Here is a 22,777-nt window from a genome sequence, read left to right as displayed (position 1 = left end):
AATAACAATGATGACAAATGACTGACAGAGGGTTTCATACCTGTCTACTCGTCTATTTAAAACGTCCAGCAGCAGGTCATACCGTTCTGACTTTGGTGTATCTGAAAGCTGAAATTAAACAATGTTACCATTAATGATGCAAAGCAAAAATAATTATGTACAAAAAGGGATTATGAAACTAAGACACAAAAAATAGGTACTATTCTACAGGGTAACATAATTTCAGATAATAAAGGATGATGAAGATATGAAATGATTCTCAAATAAATATAAAATGCAAAGGAAAAGAATTCCCGGAAGATACCGGAAAGTTAAAAATGATGACTGAAACCTTTCATAACTCTCCATTTTGCTAAAAGGTGTGAAATAATTAAACTTTCCTGTTGACAAAAACGTGGCTGTCATTTACAACTACACAGTATAAAAGGCAAAAACAGGACTTCACAACAGAAGAACACAAAATGAGACACAACAAATTCTTATCAGTCATAAAAAATCTCAACATGGTGCCTGACAACATCTACAGCACAACTTAACAGTGCCAACCATACAAACGTGATTCTCAAAGTCTGATGGCACATGATGTTTTCACTGTACAGATCTGTCCACTACAACTGTTTACTTGGTAATCTCTACTTCCATTACAGTTATACTGATGGCTTTTAAGAACAGTATATGCAAAGTGATTGTAGCTCATCTTGCAACTGAGAAAAGAAATGAATTAATCTTCCACTTTTAATTTCTACAGAATGTTTGTTTGTGTCTTTCGGCTTTTCCCGGTTAGGGGTCGCCACAGCGGAACTCCGGTCCACTAATGATTGGCAGTAGATTTTTACGTGCTGGCTTGCCGGGCCTAACGCACAACCTTCAACTAAGGAATGCCCATTCACGCATGTCGCCACACAGAAGACGCTCTAACTGAGAATCGAACGGGCAACGTCTAACTGTGAGGCGACAACGCTACCATAGCACCACCACCGCATTTTTTAAATCCTACAACCTCAGGATGCTCTATGCAAAGTACGGACAGTCTGTATCTACAGGTTATCAGGACATCTAAATTTGCACAAAATGTACAGAGTAAGTTAGGACAAAACGGTGACCACATGAAACCTCACGAAGTTCCACACCATGTAATGTATTGCATAAAAGGCTAAGCGCTTTCGTCCATAAAAAATAATCTATACTTCATCAGTGCAAAATGTAAATTGATCCACAAGTACATTTACATATATGTTCCATGTACATCATTAATATTTAAAACATCCATTAATATGTTAAAGGGGCAATAATAATTACAAATAATAAATTAATGTAATAAATAGTGCACTCATTTATAAAATACACCATACCTCCCCTAAAATTAAACTAAGGAATATAAAAAAAAACATTATATTTAATGTATAAGGAAATGACTATACGCAAAATCTAAAAATCAGTATCTACAAAAGCAGTATCTAAGAAGAATAAAGGAAACTATTAGCAACTCTGTAACTTAACAAATCTCAACTTTAAAATGGAATAAATAGTTACATTATCAATAACGCAAGGTTTGTGGGTTGCATCTAACTTGATCTTTCAGTAGAGGTCTCTGTATTCTAAACGTGGCTCCCATGCGCCACCAGTGGAACACAAATCATCCTCATCCAGTATAGCAAACTTCAAATTTTTTTTTTAAATCGGAACAGGTCAATAAATGTTTGTAAAGTGGATTCCTAATGTTTACAGTTCTAATGTCATAAAGATGTTCATATATCCTTTTTCTAAGGGTATGTTCAGTTGTTCCACAGGTGTGGCATTTCACCAAATAAACCACACGATGGGAGTTACAGTTACCTTGCCTAAAGGTAATTTTACTCTTTAGCATATTATCTAATTGTATTCCTTCCTGTTCCAAAATATAATTACACTGCCCATAAGCTCCACATTTAGTAGTGCCCCGAGAGGTACCAACCCTAAGATGTGTCAGAGCATTCTGTTCAAAAATATTTTTTAAATTATCTCCTGTTTTATATACAAAAGTTGGCTGTTCATCTATTCTATTAAAAATGAGTTCAGGGATCCAAAAAAATATTCCAGTTGTTTCTAACAATGTTCTTTTTTACATTCTCTGCAATTAGAGGTGCTCTGGTTACTGCACTGATGTCCTCATTTCTTCATTTGAACCACAGTGTACATTCTACCACTCTTCTCAGACACTTCATCTCCATTACCTCTAGCTTCCTCACCTGTGCTACCTTCACTGTCCAGGTTTCTGTACCACACAGTAGTAGTTGTCGCACCTCTGTTTTGTACACCTTAGTTTTCAGCTTCTTTTGCATTCTTCTGTCACGCACAATGCTTGACACTCAGTATACGTTGGCTGCAGCCCCTCTCTTTCTAACTCTGACCTTCTCATTCAGGCTTCTCTTTTTCCTTAACTACCCCTCCCAGATACTTGATAGTGTTAACTTGCTCCACTACTTTCTCTTCTATCTCAGTGTTCTGCTTCTTCTGATTCCCCCATTTGCTTCCATGACAATTGTCTTGACTGTACTCAGTTTCATCCCATGTGCCTTCAGTTTTGTATTCCATTCCCCTAACATTTGCTGAAGTTCTAAATTAGAGTTTGCTTGAGATGCCACTTCATCTACATACTTTAGCTCTGTGGACCTGTCCCCTTGATCTTTTTGGTAACAAAGTCCTTCACCAGTATGAAGAGCACTGGATTCAGAGCTGAACTCTGCTGCACACACTCTCCGAGTTCTCACAGTTCACCTCTGAAATTATTTACCCAGGGATACTTGATAAGGAGGGACTATGGATGTTATGGACAGTGGCCAAGTCTTATTCTGACTGAAAGTAACACTATCGTAGTTTCCTCCATTTAACTTGATTTGCCACCTGGCCTCCAGCTCACCTAAACTAGGTGAGCTGGAGGCCAGGTGGCAAATCAAGTTAAATGCCTCCACCCCCCCGGGGCTCAATGAACATGTATCCATAAAACCTATGTTAGAGAACCTGGTAAATTAATGAAGTAGTATTGGTATAAAAATGTAACACCAGAAGGTCATTAAGCACTAATTCAAAAGTTACTTATTAACATGTTTTATGAATTTTTTATGAATTTTATATACATAAATTCATTTTTATTAACAGCACTTTTTACCTACTGTCATTCATATAAAGAAACAAAAAAATATAAAAAAATACAAAAAAATACAAAAAAATATAATCAAGTACATATTACTATGTTATTAATATATGAATTAAGAAGGATGGTTTTAACATATAATGCACACTGGCACTTTAAATATGGAATTGTAGTTATGACGTATAACCCTATTCGTTTTCAAAAAGCTATTTAAACTGAGTAAAATTGCAATGGAACTGTTCTGATGAAGTCTAATTAACCTAGATGAAAGCGCTCAACTGTGGTCTTAACTGTGTTTTTTCGTGGAATAAACAAGTATTTTAAACATTGGTGTCGGTGTGGACTAGTACATGCTGTGAGGAACAAGAAGGACAAAACACTAAAAGTGGGAGACAGTAGAGTGTTTATGGAGAATGATACATCAGGCAGAAGAGGAGCAAATTCATTCCACTATTCAGGGAATGCTGTACCCAGCTGTCTTAAAGATATTCTTCCCTGGAGGGACAAAATCATTTTTTGATGAAGTACATGCTAAGGAGGAAATGCACAGGTTACTACAACAAAACGTGAGTTTTGAAACAGCAGCAGATTCTACTTCTTGTTTATCGCGTAATAAAGATCACAGACAGACTGCACATGTAAAACCTTTTCCAATGTTTCAAAGGAAACTGATCCCACTTAAATCTCATCTTACTACCTCTCACACTTTTAACACCCACCTATTGCAAGTGTCTTATCTCATTGGCATCACCTTCTCTTTTTGTTGATTAAAAAAAAAAAGAAAAAAAAAGGAATTTCTAACTTCTGTACTGCATGTTATGCACATTATTGTAATGTTTATGTAAACTTAATTCTCAGGCCTTTTGTCAATTTCTAATGTTCCCATGTAAAGCACATTATTGTTTGCATACAACTTCATTGTCAAGATGTTTTTCTTTATGTAACTTTGTAATAACTGTCTGGAGCTTTTCCCCATGGGTCTCCACTGAAAACAGGCCACTAGCTCAGTTGGACTAACACGGTTAACAAATGACAAATAAATAAACTAAATAAATAAAATTTTGGAGAGAAGGAAGGGAGCATGACAGTTCACCAGAAGAATAGAAAGTACATTGGAAATGAAGCAGAGACATAATTTGGGAGATGAAAATGAACAGTAATAAAACCAGTAACAATGTGGGATTACAATGCAATAATTATATTTGTAAAATATGACAGAACTAGAAAATCTGGAAATACTGGACTTTTTCAGACTTTGTTGGACTTGTGGGGACTCTAAAGTATATACCCTACTTCATGTCATTAATGTTGAGAAAAATGCTTTGGGGAGGGGAAGAGATGGGATATAGTTAACTATACGTAAAGAGAACATATTTTTTCTTAATAGTACTATTTTGTGGTGTATGGTTTTCTTTGCATGCTATAAAGTAAGGTTTTCTTAGTTATTTTTAAGTGTAACGAGAGCTCTAAATAGGTGTTGCTGTTCTCTTTTTTCTCCCTTCCCCTCTTTCTTCTTGTTCAGTTTTAAGAAACGTTAGCACTGCAATGTAAAAAAATGGTTAAAAAGCATCACAAAAGAAAAATTTATGTGCTTTTTCTCATTCTTGCATGCAGAAATGATTGGATTCAGGGGTGTAGCCAGGATTTTCAGATTTGTACTCGCATCTCCCAGGCTGCTGCCCTCCAACAAGTCACACTCACATCAGTACATTGCTGTCCACCCACTCTCATAAACTGCTAACCAAGCTATTCCCCTTTCACAACACTACTCTCTGAATGGAACACTAACAACCATATGCCAGGATAAAGCAGCATGAACATTTAATCCCAAAAAGTTCATTTCATGGGTCAAAAAACAAAATACCTTTTCATTTAAATTTTTGCAGACTTCATCCCAGTAGAGCTATACCCCAGTTTTGAGTGGAAAACCTCAGAGGCAGATCTAAATAAAGGTATATTTTTCTGGTGGAAGAAAAGCTCTTTGAACTGAGGTGTCTAGTTTACATCCCAGGAACACAATCCCGTGTGTGGGATGGAAGAAAGACTTTTGAATGTTCTCTTGGAATACCAGCTGTGTAGAAGATCTCTCACCTGAGAGAGATTCCTGACACCTTGAACAGATACTGCAAAGATAAGCAAGTCTGCTTAATATGGAAAAATGTGGATATCATGTAGTCTGCAATGAGCTGTAACTGGTGCTAGACACTTTGTGAACACTCTTGGTGCAATGGATAGTCCAAAGGGCATGGCAAAGAACTGATAATGTTATCCAGACAAACAAAATCTTATGAACCATTCGAAGTCTGGATGAACAAGGATGTGATGAAGAACAAGTGAAAACAAAAGAGTCCGATATAGGGGAAGAGGAAAGACCAGACCCTCTGGAAAGGAGGAATTTCCTCCCACTGCCATATGTGACGTTCATGAATGATTTTCAGAAACAATTTGCCTGAAACAATCTACTGCCAAAGAAGAAAACAGAGATTCAGACTTTCTGAAAGAAAAAAGGGGCCAGGATGGGAAGTTTCACAAAGCCTGCTGTAACACACCTGCCAGACCATCCCTGGTTTTGGGAAATTCAAGTCTACTCTTTGGAACTCTTTTGCCATTTATTTTTAAATGTCTATTTACCTGAAAGTTGAGGTTGTTTAATCCATTTTTGCCAAAAATGAATGAGGAGATAAAAAATCCCTTGAAAATTTGTTAAAGGAGGACTGAAAAATCTTAGAGATTCCCTGGATTACTTTGCCCTGCCATCACATTTTTTTATCACCTCTGTAGCAGAGCTGCCAAAGACTAATCTTCTATCCAACGGAGAATTTAAAATTTCATTTTTAACATCGTCTGGGAGGTTCTCAGAATGCAGCCATGCAAACCTCCTCAAAACAGTACCAGTGACCATGGTCCTGGAAGAAGTATCAACAGTCATATACACATTCTGTAACCAACGAGTAGTAACCTGGGCAGTAGAAGAAACAAGTTATTTAAAGAAGTTTTTTCCCCACAAGAATAAACTGCAGATAGAACATTCATCCTTTCATAATTTGTCAAAACAAGCTTTAACATATACTCCTGACGATTCAAAATTTTAAAAATCAAAGTTGTAAAAGTATACACGTTTTTCCCCATACCTCTCAACAATTTTCTTATCCTTATCAGAAAGAGTAAGATTGGAATTAACTAAGTGCTTAGCAGCCATGGAATCAACTAAAGCTATAGCTGCTGGGCCAGATTTGGGAATAATTTAGAACATTTAAAAGACAGAGGAACTTTATACATCCTATCTGCCTGTTTAGGGGCAGCTGGCCATCTATCAGGAAAACACACACATCCTCTAAAGCAGACAGAATGCCAGGAATGGGTGTAGGCTCTGGCAAGTCCTTTTGTACCAACTCATAGTATTTTATGATGGACTGACAAATTTCAGTGTTCCCCTACTGTAAACACTGGCACACTCTACAATAGTCTCACAGAAAGTTAAACCCCCACTGGCAGAATCATTGAGCTCTCTTCAGAGTCTGAATCAGAAATCTGAGGGGAAAAAACTTTATCCATCCCTACATCTTCCTACTCAGATGCAGAACCTTGAATCTCTTAAGGAAAAGGGGAAATTCCTCCTCCTTTTATCACAGAGCCAAATTGTAACAAAACCACACCTCTTAAATGCTGGATTTACCAGTTGTATGCAAGAGATCATGTGTCAGTTCCCTGAAGGCAGTTCACAACAAAAAATTCAGGGAGTTCTAATAAGACATTTGGGTATAAAAATGTACATAGTGATAACACAGACTGTGCATCTTCTGAGATGGTGCACTATGTCCGACTGTGAAGAAATCACAAATGTAACGTTCATGCTGTTCTTTGACAGATACTGTTCACCCCAGCAAACCACATCACTAATAATTCAGAAGTGATCTTGTAAATGTTTGTTTATGAATATTACCCGTCATCAAAAAATGGTACCTGCATTTATTTTTATTTTATACATCACTTAACCAGGTAATCCCACTGGGCACAACTGCCTTGTTTCATTGAAGACCCTAGTGCACTGTCTAGCCAAGTGAGAGTTGCACAATAGATGGTGGAAATACTCAAAACCTGTACCCTTGACAGTAGTTTATACTTCTGATATTTCATTGAGAAGATAAAAAAAAACATAAAAGTTACAATAATATACTTCCTCTTGTTGCTATAGGGCACCCCCTTGTAGATTGTCATAAAAAATAAAAGAAGAAATGAATATTAATGTATTGTGCTGTGGGCAGTATTAAATCTGTTAACCACTACCCACAGATTATCTGATTTTCTGCCAGAAAAAAAATGAAAGAACAATCAATGTAATGTATTTCAGCATGGAACTTTACGACACCAAGTTCTGTCCCACCTCCCCTAACAAGTCACAGCAATGGTCACTTTAATGTGATCAGTTTCATCCCACCTTGTGCTTTCTTCCATCAACCGTCTTCCTTATTTATCAACTTTCCATCTTCAAAATATGGAACACTATGTCTGACAATGTAGAAAATAATATAGAACCCTTACTAAATTTCAACTAGGTAGGATAGAAGATGGCAAATAACTGTTTCTTCACACTCAAGAAAGTATTTTTGATGAACTGATATGATTCAGTTTTACTACCCATGATTATTTATTTAAAAATCATAAGAATGAATGCATGTTAGACCCTTTCAATGTGGGACAGCATGGAATGTAAATTTTAACACAAACTTAAATTAACTTCTGAAGCAAAGGATGACCATAATTCCTTCTGCATCTATATTAGAAAACCAATAGACAACACCCAACAGTGTCTGGAACTAATTCAAAATGACACTACCCACTATGACCAGCTAACACAGCAGCAGACAAATTCAGGGCAAACTTTACCCCAGAGAATGTTATCCCTTGCCTGTCAGCTCTTATATCTCTTGCACTCAATATCATCATAAAGGAGCATGTTCTGTAGATGCATTCATTCTAAGACCAAAAATACAGAATACTCTCCTGAATCTCAGAGAATCAAATAATTCCACCAACACAAGAACATCAGATCTAGACCTTCAACAACAGATAAAGAAAACGTGGAGGAACACATTTATTGTCCCATGCTTACCTCATCTCTGGAGCAGGCATTCTCTGCAAGTTTAACAATGTGACACCATAGCATCCTTACAAATTTATCCAGGATGATTGGATGGGATCCCATAAATTTGTTCCTGGAATGACCTGATTTTGCCCTTCCCAAGAAAGAGGTAAAACCTAAGGGTGTTCATAGGCAAGGTGAATGCAGTCTTTTGACTCTCCTGTCTTGTAACTCCTACAAACCTATGAGCTGCTTCAGGTGGCTGCTACAGAGAACCTCCACTGTAGCTATCAACTTGTTTGTTCATGAATCAGGCACAAATCCCAAAATAAAAGACAATTTTTAAATACTTCACTAATATTTCAACAGGCACTATTTGGTCAATTCTACAGGGAACCCTTACCTTAGTTCTCAACTTTTTGCTCAAAGGTGGAAAAACTGATATTTTCTGTCTTGATTAAGAAACTATTGCTTACTTATTCCTTTGGCCATTTTGTTTGCTAATTGGCTTCTCCCAGCTGTCCGCAAGCCAGTTTTCCTTCACTGACACACTGTTGTCTTCTGTCAGCTCTGTTTTGTTCAACCTTTCTCTTTCCCTAAGCTACTGCCAGAGCCATGCTGTCAGGCTTTCTTGACAAGCCATGGAGGATGGAATGCAAAGGTAGCCTCCAAGCAATTGATACCTGCTTTGAAGGGTAGCTGCAGAAAGGGTCAAAAGATACTAAGGGACAATCAGGCCGCAGACCACTGAAACATACACAAACCCTACAATGATACTAGAGAAAAGAAAGGCACATGGCCAAATGCTAGTTATTAAACTCTACCACATCGTGCAGATAAATGCAGCTGTGGCCAAGTAGCTAAAAGTACTAACGACTTAGAAAAAAAAAAGTTCTGACAAAGTAAAAAGAAATAAGCATGCAATCCACCAGCTGTAGCAAGGAAACCAAGGTGTTTCAAATTCCATTACTTCCACTTCCTCAAACTGCATTTCTTTAAAAAATACTTAACTGAAGCAAATGACCTGCTTTACAAAAGTAAAAATAGAACATCACTATATGGGAGTTCACTACCAAAGCCTAAAACTGTGGGGGGGACACTTTGTAAGCTTTATGAGCATTTTTTCTTTATTAATTAATTTATTTAAGGATGTAAATTAACTGTTACCGACCACAATCCAGGGCCAGAAGTGAAGAAACAAAACATCTGTGTAATTCTGATTCCCCTTCTATATTGATAGTTCCTTAAAGATATGTATTACCGCAGAAATCAGTCCAATAGATTTACTTCCCTATTTTTTTAATGGATAAGTTAGATTATTATTGCTTATGGCATGAAGGGTTCAAAATTACATATGAAACAAGAAATTGTTACCACTTTGCTCAAAAGTCATCAACATGATATGATGTTAAAACTGGCTTAAAGAGAACATGCACCTCCTTTTCAATAACAGGCAAGCATAGACTGTTTTTCCTTGCTCTCCCTGCATACAGGCACACCTCTTAAATGTCCAGAATTTTGCAGAATGTCAAAGATTTTTGTCTTACAAGTTTTGGTTTATTCCTCCAAAAAATGTGGTCTTTTGTCAAAAACAAGTCCCCAAATAATGACACTCATTCAAGTTTCAGACTTTATATCCTTCCAAAATAAAGCATACTAATATAAAACCTGCTTATTCTTGCAACTTTCTAAGTTTATAAATTTGTCCTGATTTTTTGGTAATTTGTTATGCTTTATCCAGAATTCCTGAGCAAAGGAGTGGAGAATCCTGAAACAAACAAGTTAATAATTGCGGTTTTGGTCTTAGTCTCGGTTCTTCTGCTGTTATGCGGTTCCACCTGTGCATCTAATCTCACATGATGACAGGTAAGAGGAAAACTCTAGGAACTTAAAATGTAAAGCGCCATTCTGATATTTTAATAGTAAAATTGTTATTCCTCAAGGCAAAATAAAGCATTTTAGAGACATGCTTTCAGAAGTCCCCAATTTTGCCTTGCATTTTCACCTTTTCCTTTGACAGATCTTTTACTTTTACAGTGAATCAATGAGGCTTACAAACTTTAGCAAGTTTGATACTATTGCAAAAAATGGAAGTAGTAATGGAAGTAGTAGGTAAATGACATCTTTATCTATTACTTTGTGGCAAACAGCAATGGTGCTAAGTTAGTCAGCAAATAGGATTCAGAGGAAAGGGCGTTTGGTGTATTTTTATTTTAATTTGTATTTTTAAGCCAGGTAGGGCACATTCACATATTAGTTTAAACTTGCGCTCACCATATGGTTCTTGCCCCTAAGCCCACCTGCAAAACTGCAGTTGCTGACATCAGTGACACATCATCTTCACTCCCATCCACAGTATTGGCTAATAGATGAAAGGAAAGCCACATCAAAGGACCATGAAGTCGGTTAAATTTCACACATTTCTCCCTACCTAACGGGACTGTGCTAACTGGGCAATTATCACCCATTAACTAAAAAATGCTAAGCATGCAAATGCTTGATGAACTGCAAATTACTATGCAGTCTTAATTACGGCATTTGCATCTGCTGTTATCGTTTTATTTTATTTATATTCTGAAGTTTTAAATTTTTTCTCCTGGGTTCTAATGCCTGCCATATTCTACCCTCACTCCACAAACACTGTACTGAACTGCATACAGTCAGTATGCCTCCCGACGTCCTTGATTGGATTAAGGACATTAGAATGATTTTGTACCACGTTTTAAGAGAAAGCAAGTAAATGAAAAAGAATATTAAATATTATGAGGAATTTTTTCAAGCAAATTAATGCATCCTTAGTAGGAATTTTGTATGTGGCCCTCATGTCTCCATGGAAACAATCTGATAAAAGAGAAATGGACTGTCTGGTTTTCATGTCTCCATGGAGACAATCTTATAATGAGAAATTGATTATCTGGTTCTTATGTCTCCATGGAGACAATCTGATGGACAGAAAATTGTTACAGTCTGGTAGAGAGTGACTGGCTAGAAAAAAGAAAAGAGAAACTGGCTAGGACATAATGTTCTCTGAAAGCATTCTGCAGTTTTCCCAGCTGGGAGAGCTATAAAGATAAGACAAAACCCATTAGCACTTAGTAGAAGCATGGGATGCACCATGTGTCTTAGCATGGATAATCTTTCTTGTAGGTTAATTCTAGTCTGTGACTGTGGCTGTCAGTTTGGAGACATCTGTTTGTATTAGTTGGTAAAACGTCAATATTTGAAGATGTTGTGATGCCCGTGCACTGACCCAGCAATCAAGGAGCCTCAATCCTCACCACGAACACCAGTGAGGGGCATCCATATAGGGAATGGATAATAAATACACACACAGTAAAGTACAATTTCCCTTAAGAGCACACAGAGATCACAGTCAGTCTGGGGCTGGTTTCTCCCTTTCTTTCCTGGTCCCCAATAAGACTCTCCACTGGCACAGCTATAGGGTCCAGATCGCAGCCTAGTGGGCAAGCTAAAACCTCCAGCACCCTCTCTGTCCAACCAGTGCTTAGTGTCCCTGCCCGAGTAGCTGACACACACACACACACACACACACACACACACACACACACTGAGATAAGAGTTATTATACAACCACACAGAAACTGCTGGGGAAGGCTGGAACAGAGTCTCCAGCTGTGCCTCTTTTACCCAGACTATACGGTAGAAAACACTGCCACCACCCACTAATACTTATCAGCTACCAAAAGGGCCTTATGAAAGGGTGTCCAATTATATTGAGCAATATTATTATCTAAATGGCAAGTGCAACTGAACATTCAAGGCTTACTTGGATTGACTTGGACAGTATCACTATATACATGCAATGTACTCTAGAGCTTAAATTATCTCTACACAAAACAGCCACATTTGAAAGGTTTACAAATATTTAATAATAAATAATAAAAACACAAGACAATACTTCTTACTACACAGTGCTAGTCAAGAGTTCAGAGATCACAGAGAAATGCTTAAGATAATACAGTAGAAAAGTTCTGACATCAATAGGGAGAAAAAAAATGAATCTAATCTTCCGATTTCCTAGCTATTTCTAAGAGAAACACTAAAGTCTAAGATCCTACTTACATACAGACACAGGCAGAGTGGTTGGATGTCCTCAAGACAAATGCTCAATGCTATCATTCTATCTCTCCTTAAATTGATAACACAGTACCACTGATTCATTTCAGATTACATCATTTCTTTCTGGTTCCCAGGCTAACAGAACTCAGAGGTTAACAGCCCTTTTGATCTTGCAGCTGGTCAGGAAGCCAGAGCAATAAAAGAAATTATACATGTAAATTCTAGCCATTATCTTTGGCTTCAAAACAATAGGCAGAATGCCTCCCTCTAGACATCTCGGCTCCGAGGTTTAGATCAAAGAATTTCACAATGCTTGACTTATCAGCTTTGTTACAGCAGACTGCACTGTTGTTACATCCACTACAGTCTTTTCAGATTTAAGAGAACATGCCTGTGGCTTACATTAATATTTACAAATGACAAAATTATCTACAAAATTCTATCTGGCTAGGGTGGCAGCCTTCACCTATTTTCACAGATGTACATAGTTTTGTGTGTTAGTATTAAATGAATAGGTTTTAGGGGGTACTGGGGGTTGTGTGTTTGTTTTTTTTTTGTTTGAGGGCTTTTAATAAAACAAAATGTTTTGTAAGATGTGACATAGGCTCAAATGGATACGACAAGAAACAACTATACAAAAGTTCAACCTGCCAAACAGTGTATGCACAAAAGCTGGAACTACACATTTAACAAAAAAGGTGTTATACATAAAAGGTGGGAATAATAACGTTTTAATAAAATGATGCTTTCTGTAATGTCATTCAATGTCAATGGTCTCACAGATAAATACAAAAAAGAAAGAATAGTGAACTACATTAAAATATAGAGTGCAAATAGCTATGTTACAGGAGACACTTGGAAGGAACTGAACATGTGAATTTGATAAAGAAAGGCTTTCAGGATGGTTATTCAGTGGAATATCTGGGAGAAAGGAAAAGAGAAGTACTTATATTAATTCCAAGAGGAGCTCCAACAGTGATAGAAGATAATAATAATGGCAGATTTGTAGTGTTAAGTGGCTACTGGCAGGGGGGGAGGAGGATTACACTGGCATGTATTTATATTCCACTTAAAACTGCTATAATGGAGCTCAAGAAAATTCTGCGAGAAATAATCAGTTTTCAGCAAGGAATATTACTTGTACATGGGGACTGGTGTTTAATTTGCAGCAGTGAAGATGTGTCTGGGTGGCCCAGGAAGGGAAAGTACAACAAAGGAGGGTAGATTTTTGAAAAAATTTATGAAAATATTTGCCATGGAAGATGTGAATTCAGTAACAGGAGTTTGCAGTGAATTTACATGTTATTCCCCAAGATATAAAAACTGGGCTAGGTTAGACAGAATTTATATTTCACATGAACATGTGCATTTAATTGAAGGTCTTGATATGCACACAATAGCTATTTCAGATCATGCACCAATAATAACTAAAATAAAAACACAGGGTAATGAAATAACAATGAGACAATGGTACCTTCACACCTACCTGCTGAAAACACAGGAATTTAAGGAATGGATAGTGGAGATTATTCAGGAGCTACTTAAGAAGATAGAAGTTACTTCTGAAAATATAGCTAGGGCATGGGATAAAATTAAGGTGGAGTTTAAAAATAGGATGGAAATAAAAGAAATCGAGTTATGGTTAAGAAGTAACAGGAATTATTTAGAGGGACTGACAAATGTTAAAGTACTTCAGAATGGGCGAATCTCACATAGGATCATAGGACGTTACTAGGCTATTGGCCCCGAGGCCCTTATAAGTCTAGCCCAGGAGTTTAGCCCATGCTTAGACAAGTCCCCAGGAGTTTAGCCCATGCTTAGACAAGTCAGCATCCAAGTTATCCCACAGAACTAGCATCCAAGTTATCCCACAGAACAAGAGGAGGATCAACTGCAGAATGCTAAACAGAAAATAAGGGATTACTTCTATTATATACGTGAGTTTAGCAAGACTGTTGTTAAGCAACTGTTTTTTGATAACACCACCAGCACACAAAATCTTTTAGCATAATGACTCAGGCAACAGAAATAGAAAGGGGTTTCGCCAAGCTTAGGGAGCGTATAACAAGGAAGGTAACAAGAGATCCTGTAGACGTATTAGAAATATTTAGGAAATTCTATGGGAGTCTGTATAAAGAAGACAAATATAGAAATCAAGAAAAGATACAAATGCAAATGTTTATGGAAGAATTAAATATGCCAAGATTAGAAGTAGATGAGGCTCAATTACTAACAGTTAGGATAGGAGGAGATGAGATAAAAATTGTGATGTATAACCAATCTACAGGAAAGTCCCCGAGTATAGATGGTATTCCTGTGGAAGTGTGGAAGCTAGGAGGGAAAATCTGATAAGAATCTGGAAGGTTTTGTTTAACAGTATTTTAAGAGGAGTACCAACATCCTGGAAGAAAGCAGTGTAATACCTAAAGAAGATAAAAATCCAGCTTCATACAAAAACATTTCAATACTAAACCATTATTATGAAGTGGTCATGTCTGTAATGGCTAAAAGAATGGCAAAAGTAATGCCAAAACCGATAGATATGGATCAATGTGGTTTTGTTTAGGGGAGGCAAACATCTGACAACATTAACAGAACACTGGTAATCCAGAGGGAAGCAGAACATATGAAAATACCCTTGTTGTTGGTGGGTCTTGATGCAGAGAAATCATTTGGCAGAGTAAGCTGGGACTTTATTAGTAGGGCAATGGAAGCCTTTGCATTTCCTGAAAAACAATGATAAGGCTTATTAGGAGAATATATGAAGAATCGGAGGTGAAAAATTAAAGTGAGTAGGGTCCTCTATGACAAATTTCTGCTTGAGCAGAGGAGCCAGGCAACGGTGCCCTCTTTCCCCTTTGTTAATTGCATTATATTTGGAACCACTGGCAAAGAAAATAAGGGACTCAGAATTTCAAGGATATAATTAGTATGGTAAGAACATCTGACTTTGTTTGCAGAAGATATTATTTTATACCTAACAAAACCAGAACGAGACATTAAAGTGTTGTGGAATATTCTCAGACAGTTTTTGGATCTTTTTGGGATACAAAATTAATGAAGCAAAGGCAATAGTGGTAAATTATGTACCCACACATGATTTGGTTCAGCAATATCCATATTTACGGGGACATGATAAAATGAAATATTTAGGAAAATGGATTAAAATGATTCTGGTGTAGCAGCTAACATGTTGGAAGAAACTAAAAGATAACACAAAAACTGAGAAAATAGTTTGTTATATGGATAATATGATGCAGTTAAAATGTTTTTAGTCACATTAGTTTTATACATAGGTCAGGCATATTTTTATCAACCAGAGGAGAAGTTGTGGATAGCAATTAATAAAGAGCTGAAGGACTTTATCTGGGAAAGGAAGATGGCAAGAGTCAAGTGATATATGTTGATTCTTCCAGTAAAACAGGGCAGATTGAGATTACCCGATTTGAAGGGGTATTTCAGAGCTACACAGTTAAGGCTCCTATACATACCACAAGCAGAAAACTCTAATTCAAAGTGGAAAGGGATGATGATAAAACTGGGGGAAGCTCAGGAAACAAGGAGAGACTGGGATTTTGGATCCAGACCTTTAAGGAGAATAATAATCATACAGAATGTTATATCCACAAAGCAGCAGAAAGTATCTTAAGAACTAAACCAACAAGGAATGGAGAAAGGAGATTCTGCTGATAGGGGTGCCTGCAATCATGGATATATACAAGAGGTAACTGGAATTTATTGGAGAAAACTGGCAAAGGAACCAAGGTATTGGGAGCAAATAACTAGACAGGTAAAGATGACAGAATGGCAAAATGTCAAGAATTTATTTGGACTGCAGCTTAGACTGCCTCCCATATCAAGAATTGATATCAGAGTAGAGGCAAAGAGAAAGAAACAGGGGGTCCTAAACGAAAGACCAGCACTGGTAGAGTTTTCAGTAGAATCTAGAAGATAAGCTATCATTAAAAAATTAATAACTAGTAGAGTATATAAAATATTGCATGATAACTATAAGAATCGATTAGATGAGGTTAGAAAGGATTGGGAAGAGAGATTGGATAAGCAATTCACAAAAAAACAATAGGAGGATATACATATGTCTCCTTCCAAATATGCAACAAAATCTAGAAGATTTAGGAGTTTTTCTCGGAAATGTTTACACATTTTATACCCCAAGTAGACTCCAAAGAAGTTTTCCTCAAGTAGACAGCAAATGTTGGAAGTGTGACAGGGAGGAAAGATGTAATTGGGAACACATTTTCTGAGAGTGTGGTGAGTTGGTGGACTTTAAGAATTCCCTGCAGGACGCACTGTCAGAGGTGCTGGGTGGGCAGATTAGTGTGACGAGGGAGATGATTTTTCTCAGCTGTGATGCAGAATCGAAACTGCCTAGGCATGGTTAAGACCTTGCTGTCTCTAATTATGGTGACTTTCAAAAAAAAAGCAATTACTAAAAAATGGAAATCAAAATCTAAAGCAACTATACTAGAAGTAGTGAATATACTAACAATAAAACAACTGGAATTGAGATACTTAGAAAATGGTTGGAGCAAACTACAAAGGAAAAATGGGAACTATGGAAACAATACATACAGGGGAGAAATTTGGTTTAAAAGAAGGGAGGACTTAAATGAGCTATGTAATGTTTGACTGAAAATGATTGGGTAGATTATAAGTGATGTATAATGTTTGCAACTGGGAGTGTGTCATTATGGTTTGTGATGTAAATTTCTTGCAACTAGGACTTTGTCGGTGTGGTTTGTTTTCATTTATATAATTGTATGATCGCCTATGTCGTAACTGACAGTTTAATAAAGATGTTTCTTGTTATAAAAGGCAGGAATTGAATAATTTATGTAATGTTGCTTAGTTTATATGATATACAGCAATAAATGTGAAGTATAATGTTTGTAAACGGGGATTTTGTTAATACAGTTTGATTACTTTTATATAAATGTAAATTTGTCTATGTCACAAGTGATAATTCAATACAGGTGTTAAAAAAAACTTATGGATAACGGCATGATCAAGAACTGAACCAGACCACCCAGTGTTAGCTGGAAACCAACAATATCATGCATTAATTAAATTTTCCCCCTATATCCTGAGTGAAAAATTGCGATCGCCCATCCAGTCATCCAGTCTGGTTTTAAATACTCTATTTGATACGTAAGGGTAGCCTATTCCAGAAATGGGAGATATACTGGGTTAGCTACCTGCAGTGCCACACCATCTGATGTTCTGGATGCTGTAGTATACATATATAGACTTAGGTCTTTAGAGCAGTTGTTTACGGTATTACTGATTCTGTTTAGGTATACAAGCTCAAAGAGCGTGAGATCATTCGCAGCATGGAAGACTAAGCAGGGTTTAACCCTATGGAGCCTGTATGGCACTGATTACAGGAACAGAGCTTTTAGTTGATCACAGTAGCTAAAATACTGACACCTGGGTTGATATTGGTGAGGAAACTGTTAAGTGAATTATATGCCAAAGGGACATTATGTTCAATGATAGGCCTAATAAGGAGGGAACAAAGCAGAGCTATAATTTCCTTGGACATTTTTTAATTATCTTTATAAAACCATCACATTTTAAGTTGCAACATGGATATACATACATTAATAGAAAAGAAAACAACTCATAATAAGAGTTTCCTTTACCAATGTACAGTACCTACGCGCACGCACACACACACACACACACATATATATATATATATATATATATATACACACACACACACACACTCATATATACATTTGTATGTATGTTTTCATTATTCAACATGTACTGTTCCCACAAATTGCACTTAATTCTGCAAAAATTGCTCCTTTCTTTCTCTAAAGATCCTGTCTCCAGTTCTTCTATCTCCTTTACAATATTCAAAGCTTCCACACTGATCGGTTATGATTTTTATTTCCTTTTTATAGCGATTTCTTTTTTGCCCCCAACTACATTAAACTTAATAAGGCCTTACTATGCCTAAGCAATTTAGATCCTATTTCCCACCTCAATACAATAATTGCCTTAGTAACTAGTAAATGTTCTTTTCAACATTTCTACCAAAGTACTCTGTAGGAAATTTCTAAAATCCAACAACTTGTTAAGAGTCCTCTCCCCACAAAAAAATATTCCCAGTTTCCTGTCTCATCCAATCACTTCTCCACATCTGTGATCTACCAGAGGAAAAATACTCTGAAGTCTACTTGGGTATAAAAACACTTACGCAAGCACTTCCATGAAAGTCTTCAAAAGCTTCTGGACTTTGCTGCATACTTGGGCACCCTTTAGATTTATTCCCATTATTACTTTGTAACTTATGTTCTCTTTTCCCAATCTTTTCTAATTACCTCTGACTGATGTTTACAGTTACCATACAATACTTTATATGTAGTGCTGATCATCCCCTTTCCACAGACTAGGTAGTCAGTCAGCAGATTATTACATGCCTATCCAGTAACCAGACAGTGACCAAAATTGAGAATCAACCCCAAAAACGTTGTACCTGTGAAGGAGACACCTTGATCATTATATGCTAACCTCATCTTCTGTTCTAGACTCAACTAAATACTCAGCTAGGCTAGTCTTTCACTTAGCACACTCTTATTCCCTTCTCTTCAACTATACTATGCCATTAATCCCTGACAGGGAAACCTGTCTCTGACCTGAAGTCCAAACTCCTACATAGTATTTAGCCCAGTCAATTACCTTCCCTCCTTAGCTATTTGCTCCTAATACACTGATTCCTTTGTTAACTTCCTCTAGTAAAATCTAACCCCTTCTTATTTTCAATATCCCTAATTGCAAATATCCATACTGATAAAATCTCCATTTCCATGCTGGCTTAATTCTCAGAATACCTTTTGCTACTTTATGGATATAATATTCAGTATAGTTATTTTATTCTCTTTAAAGGCTTGCACCCAAAATCCTAGTTTTACTTTATCATTTTAATTTCCCCATTTCAGCATCAGCCTTTTCCACTAACATTTATAATCTACTTGAGTTTAGTATATGGGTCTTAACTTTGTAGCCTTAAAGCACTCATTCAAATCAAGTAACCATTAAACACATTGTTCTATGGAGAGAATCAGCTTGTCCCACTTAACTTTTACCATCTTCTGCTCCCAAATAAATTCCTTAAACTCCTCATCAACTGTCTATTTCAGAGCTGCATAGTTAAGACTCCTATACATAGCACAAACAGAAAACTATCATTCAAAGTGGAAAGGGATGAAGATGAAAGCTCAAGAAACAAGGATAAACTGGGATTTTCGATGGAGGCCTTTAAGGAAAATAACAATAATCATACAGAATATTATATCCATAAAGTAGCAGAAAGTATTCTAAGAACTAAACCAACACATATTTTCTAGGAGTGCAGTGAGTTGGCAGACTTTAAGGATTATCTGCGGAATGCACTGTCGGAGATGTTGGGTGGGCAGATTGGTCTGACAAGGGACATGATTTTTCTGAGCTATGATACAGAATCAGAATTGCCTAGACATGGTAAGACCTTGCTGTGACTAATAATGGTGGCTGCCAAAAAGTACTTACTAGAAAATGGAAATTAAAATCCAAACCAACTATACTGGAAGTAGTGAACATAGTAACAAAGATAAAACAACTGAAATTGAGATCTTTAGAAAAGGGTAGGAGCAAACTACATAGGAAAAAATGAGAACTGTGAGAACAATACATACAGAGGAGGAATGAGGTTTAAAAGGCAGCAAGACTTAAATGAGCTATGTAATGTTTGAGTGAGAAAGGTTTGGTAGATTGTAAGTGAAGTGCAATGTTTGCAACTGGCAGTATGTCAGTATGGTTTGTGATGTAAAATGCTTGCAACTAGAATTGTGTCAATGTGGTTTGTTTTTATTTATATAAATGTATGACTGCCTATGTAGCAAGTGATGGTTTTAATAAAGATGTTTCTTGTTTTAAAAAAAAGGCAGGAATTGAACAATTTATGTAATATTGCTTAGATTATATGCTATACAGCAATATATGTGAAGTATAATGTTTGTTAATATAGTTTGATTACTTTTACATAAATGTAAATTCATCTATGTCACTAGTGATAATACAATAAAGGTGTTTCGAAAAAAAAAAAACTCTTCAACTGTCATCCACAATGTCTTAGGAGAACTAATTAATTTCCGCCGCTTGTATCTTACTATCCATAATCGAGAGCTTCCAATTTCTTAATGGTTGTATTTTCTGTTTTGTCTCTGCCCCCTGAGCCTTAGCTGACATATCACAATCCTTTTCTTAATTCATATACCTCAATACTTCATCTTATAATGTCTCAATAACATCCTACTGCTGAACCAATGCATGGGTACACAGTTTATCACAACAGCTTTTGTATTATATTTACTTATTTTATATCTGAAAAATACATGAAACGGTCTTAAAATGTTCCACAACACTGAAATTATCTTCTCTGCATTTATCACTTATAAAATAACATCATCTACAAACTAATAATACTTAACACTTCTTGATTGTTTACTTTGTTTCCTATAAAAGGAACCTGAACTGGAAGGAAAGTTTCTATTATATTTTGGCATAGGTAGTTTAACGATATGGGTAACCCCGTGCATTTACTTTCTCCATTCTTCAGTCTTTTAAGGAATTCAGCAAAGGAGGATTAAATAATACCTCTTTATCCAGGGGGCACAGCAGTGTAATCCTCCACCCCTGCCAATAACCGTTCCCACCACATCACTATCACTATCATCATCAACCTCCTCTTTTTCCTATTTTTATTTACACTGGGTTGGAGTGTTGTGTCAAATGTTGCCACCTCTCTCAATTCAGTGCAACTTTCCTTAGTCATCAACAGTCATGCCTGACTGTCGCAGGTCTTCTCAGATGCAATTCATTAATCTCTTGTCTGGATTTCATTGTTTCCTACTGCCTTCTTCCTATCTCTCCTAACTTTTCTTCACCAAATCGTCTTCTGCTTTCCTACACGTTCCCAAACCACTGTAGTCTGTTCTTCTTGACATTCTCTGCAAATGAAGTCTTCTGCTCTGACGTAATCATTTATCAGCCCTACAGTGTGCATCCTACCACCTGTCTCAGGCACTTCATATCCATCACCTGTAGCTTTCTCGGATACTCTGCCTTCACTGCCCAGGTTCCTGTACCGTAAAGACATACTGGTTGCACTACTGTTTTGTACACCTCACTTTTCAGCTTCTTTTGCATTCTTCTGTCACACACCACCCCAGATACTTTGTGCCAAAAGGCTGCAGTGAGTGCCTCTGATTCTAGCTTTCACCTTCTCATTCAGAATTCCCTTCTCTTTAAACTCTCCTCTTGGATACTTGAAGCTGTTCACTTGATCCAATGTTTTCCCTTCTATCTTTATTTTCAGCTTATTCTGATTTACTCATTTGCTGCCATGAAAACTGCCTTGTCTGTACTCTGTTTCATCCTATGTGCCTTCAGTTTTGCATTCCATTCTCCTGTCACTTGCTGAAGTTCCTGTTTAGAGTTTTCTTATAATGTCACATTGTCTACATATAGCAGCTTTGTTGGTCTGTCCCCTACTATCAGGTTGCTAATGTACTGTATTGTCAGTATAAACTGCAGTAAGCTCATAGCTGAAATCTGATGCACACCAGCTCCTATTGGAAACCCCTCCGGGTGTCCAATTATCGTCTGGATTTGTCTCATTGGGTTCTTGTAAATAGCCTGCAATAATTCTACCAATGTTTCTAGGACTTCAAACCATTGCAGGATGGCTCAACTCTGCTTTTTTGGGACCTTGTTAAATGCTTTATTCGAGTTTCAGAAAGACCAGTTAAACTCCATCCTCATGTCCAACTGCTTCTCCACTAGCTTTATCACTGCAAATACTAGGATGTCTGTGCTACATCCTGATCTGAATTCAAACTGCTCATGTCCTAGCTAGCTTTCTACTACTCTAATATTTGCTTATCAATCATCCCATCCACACTTCCATGCAGAGTGACAGGAGTTTGATACCATTGTACTGTCTACAGTTATAAGTGTCCCTTTAGTTACTGTATACTAGAACTAGAATGCTACTCTTCATTCATCTGGGATACTCCTTTCTCTTTATACAGCTTTGAGTAGTCCAGGAACCATTTCTCCCCAAACTCATCCAACATCTTGATCATATCTGCTTTGACTTCATCTGAGCCTGCTGAATTCCCTGATTTCATTTTCCTTTGTGCAGTTCTTACTTCAATTACCTCTTACTACAGTTCTAGGCTAGGCCTGAAATTGGTCAGTACTGATAAGTGCACTACCCCAGCAAACAAGTATAAATAAAATAAAACTATTTACTCTATGTTTTTTCTTCCTCTTTCATTGTAGGATGTGCATACAATTGCCTCTTACTCCTTGTTCTTTGCTATGGTAAATGCTCTCTTAGCCTCCCTGTTAGCCAAACATATTCTTTCTTAGCCCAATCCATCTTTTCTATCTCCTACTTCTTCCTG

The 22,777-nt window shown here is 36.9% G+C and overlaps 1 protein-coding gene across 1 annotated transcript in view; it reads right to left on the bottom strand.

The window, feature by feature from the left end:
- Window positions 1-22,777, bottom strand: part of PHF1 (PHD finger protein 1) — a 2,051,426-nt gene that overhangs the window by 845,153 nt on the left and 1,183,496 nt on the right. The window contains exon 10 of the mRNA XM_044083522.1: window positions 41-108. Within this exon, the coding sequence (XP_043939457.1) occupies window positions 41-108 (68 nt within the window). The remainder of the gene's footprint in view (window positions 1-40; window positions 109-22,777) is intronic.

Source organism: Protopterus annectens, chromosome 9.part0 (genome assembly GCF_019279795.1).
Source record: "Protopterus annectens isolate FY-2018-M chromosome 9.part0, PAN1.0, whole genome shotgun sequence".
In the NCBI taxonomy this organism is placed as follows: Eukaryota; Metazoa; Chordata; order Ceratodontiformes; family Protopteridae; genus Protopterus; species Protopterus annectens.
This window is presented reverse-complemented; position numbering and strand designations above follow the sequence as displayed.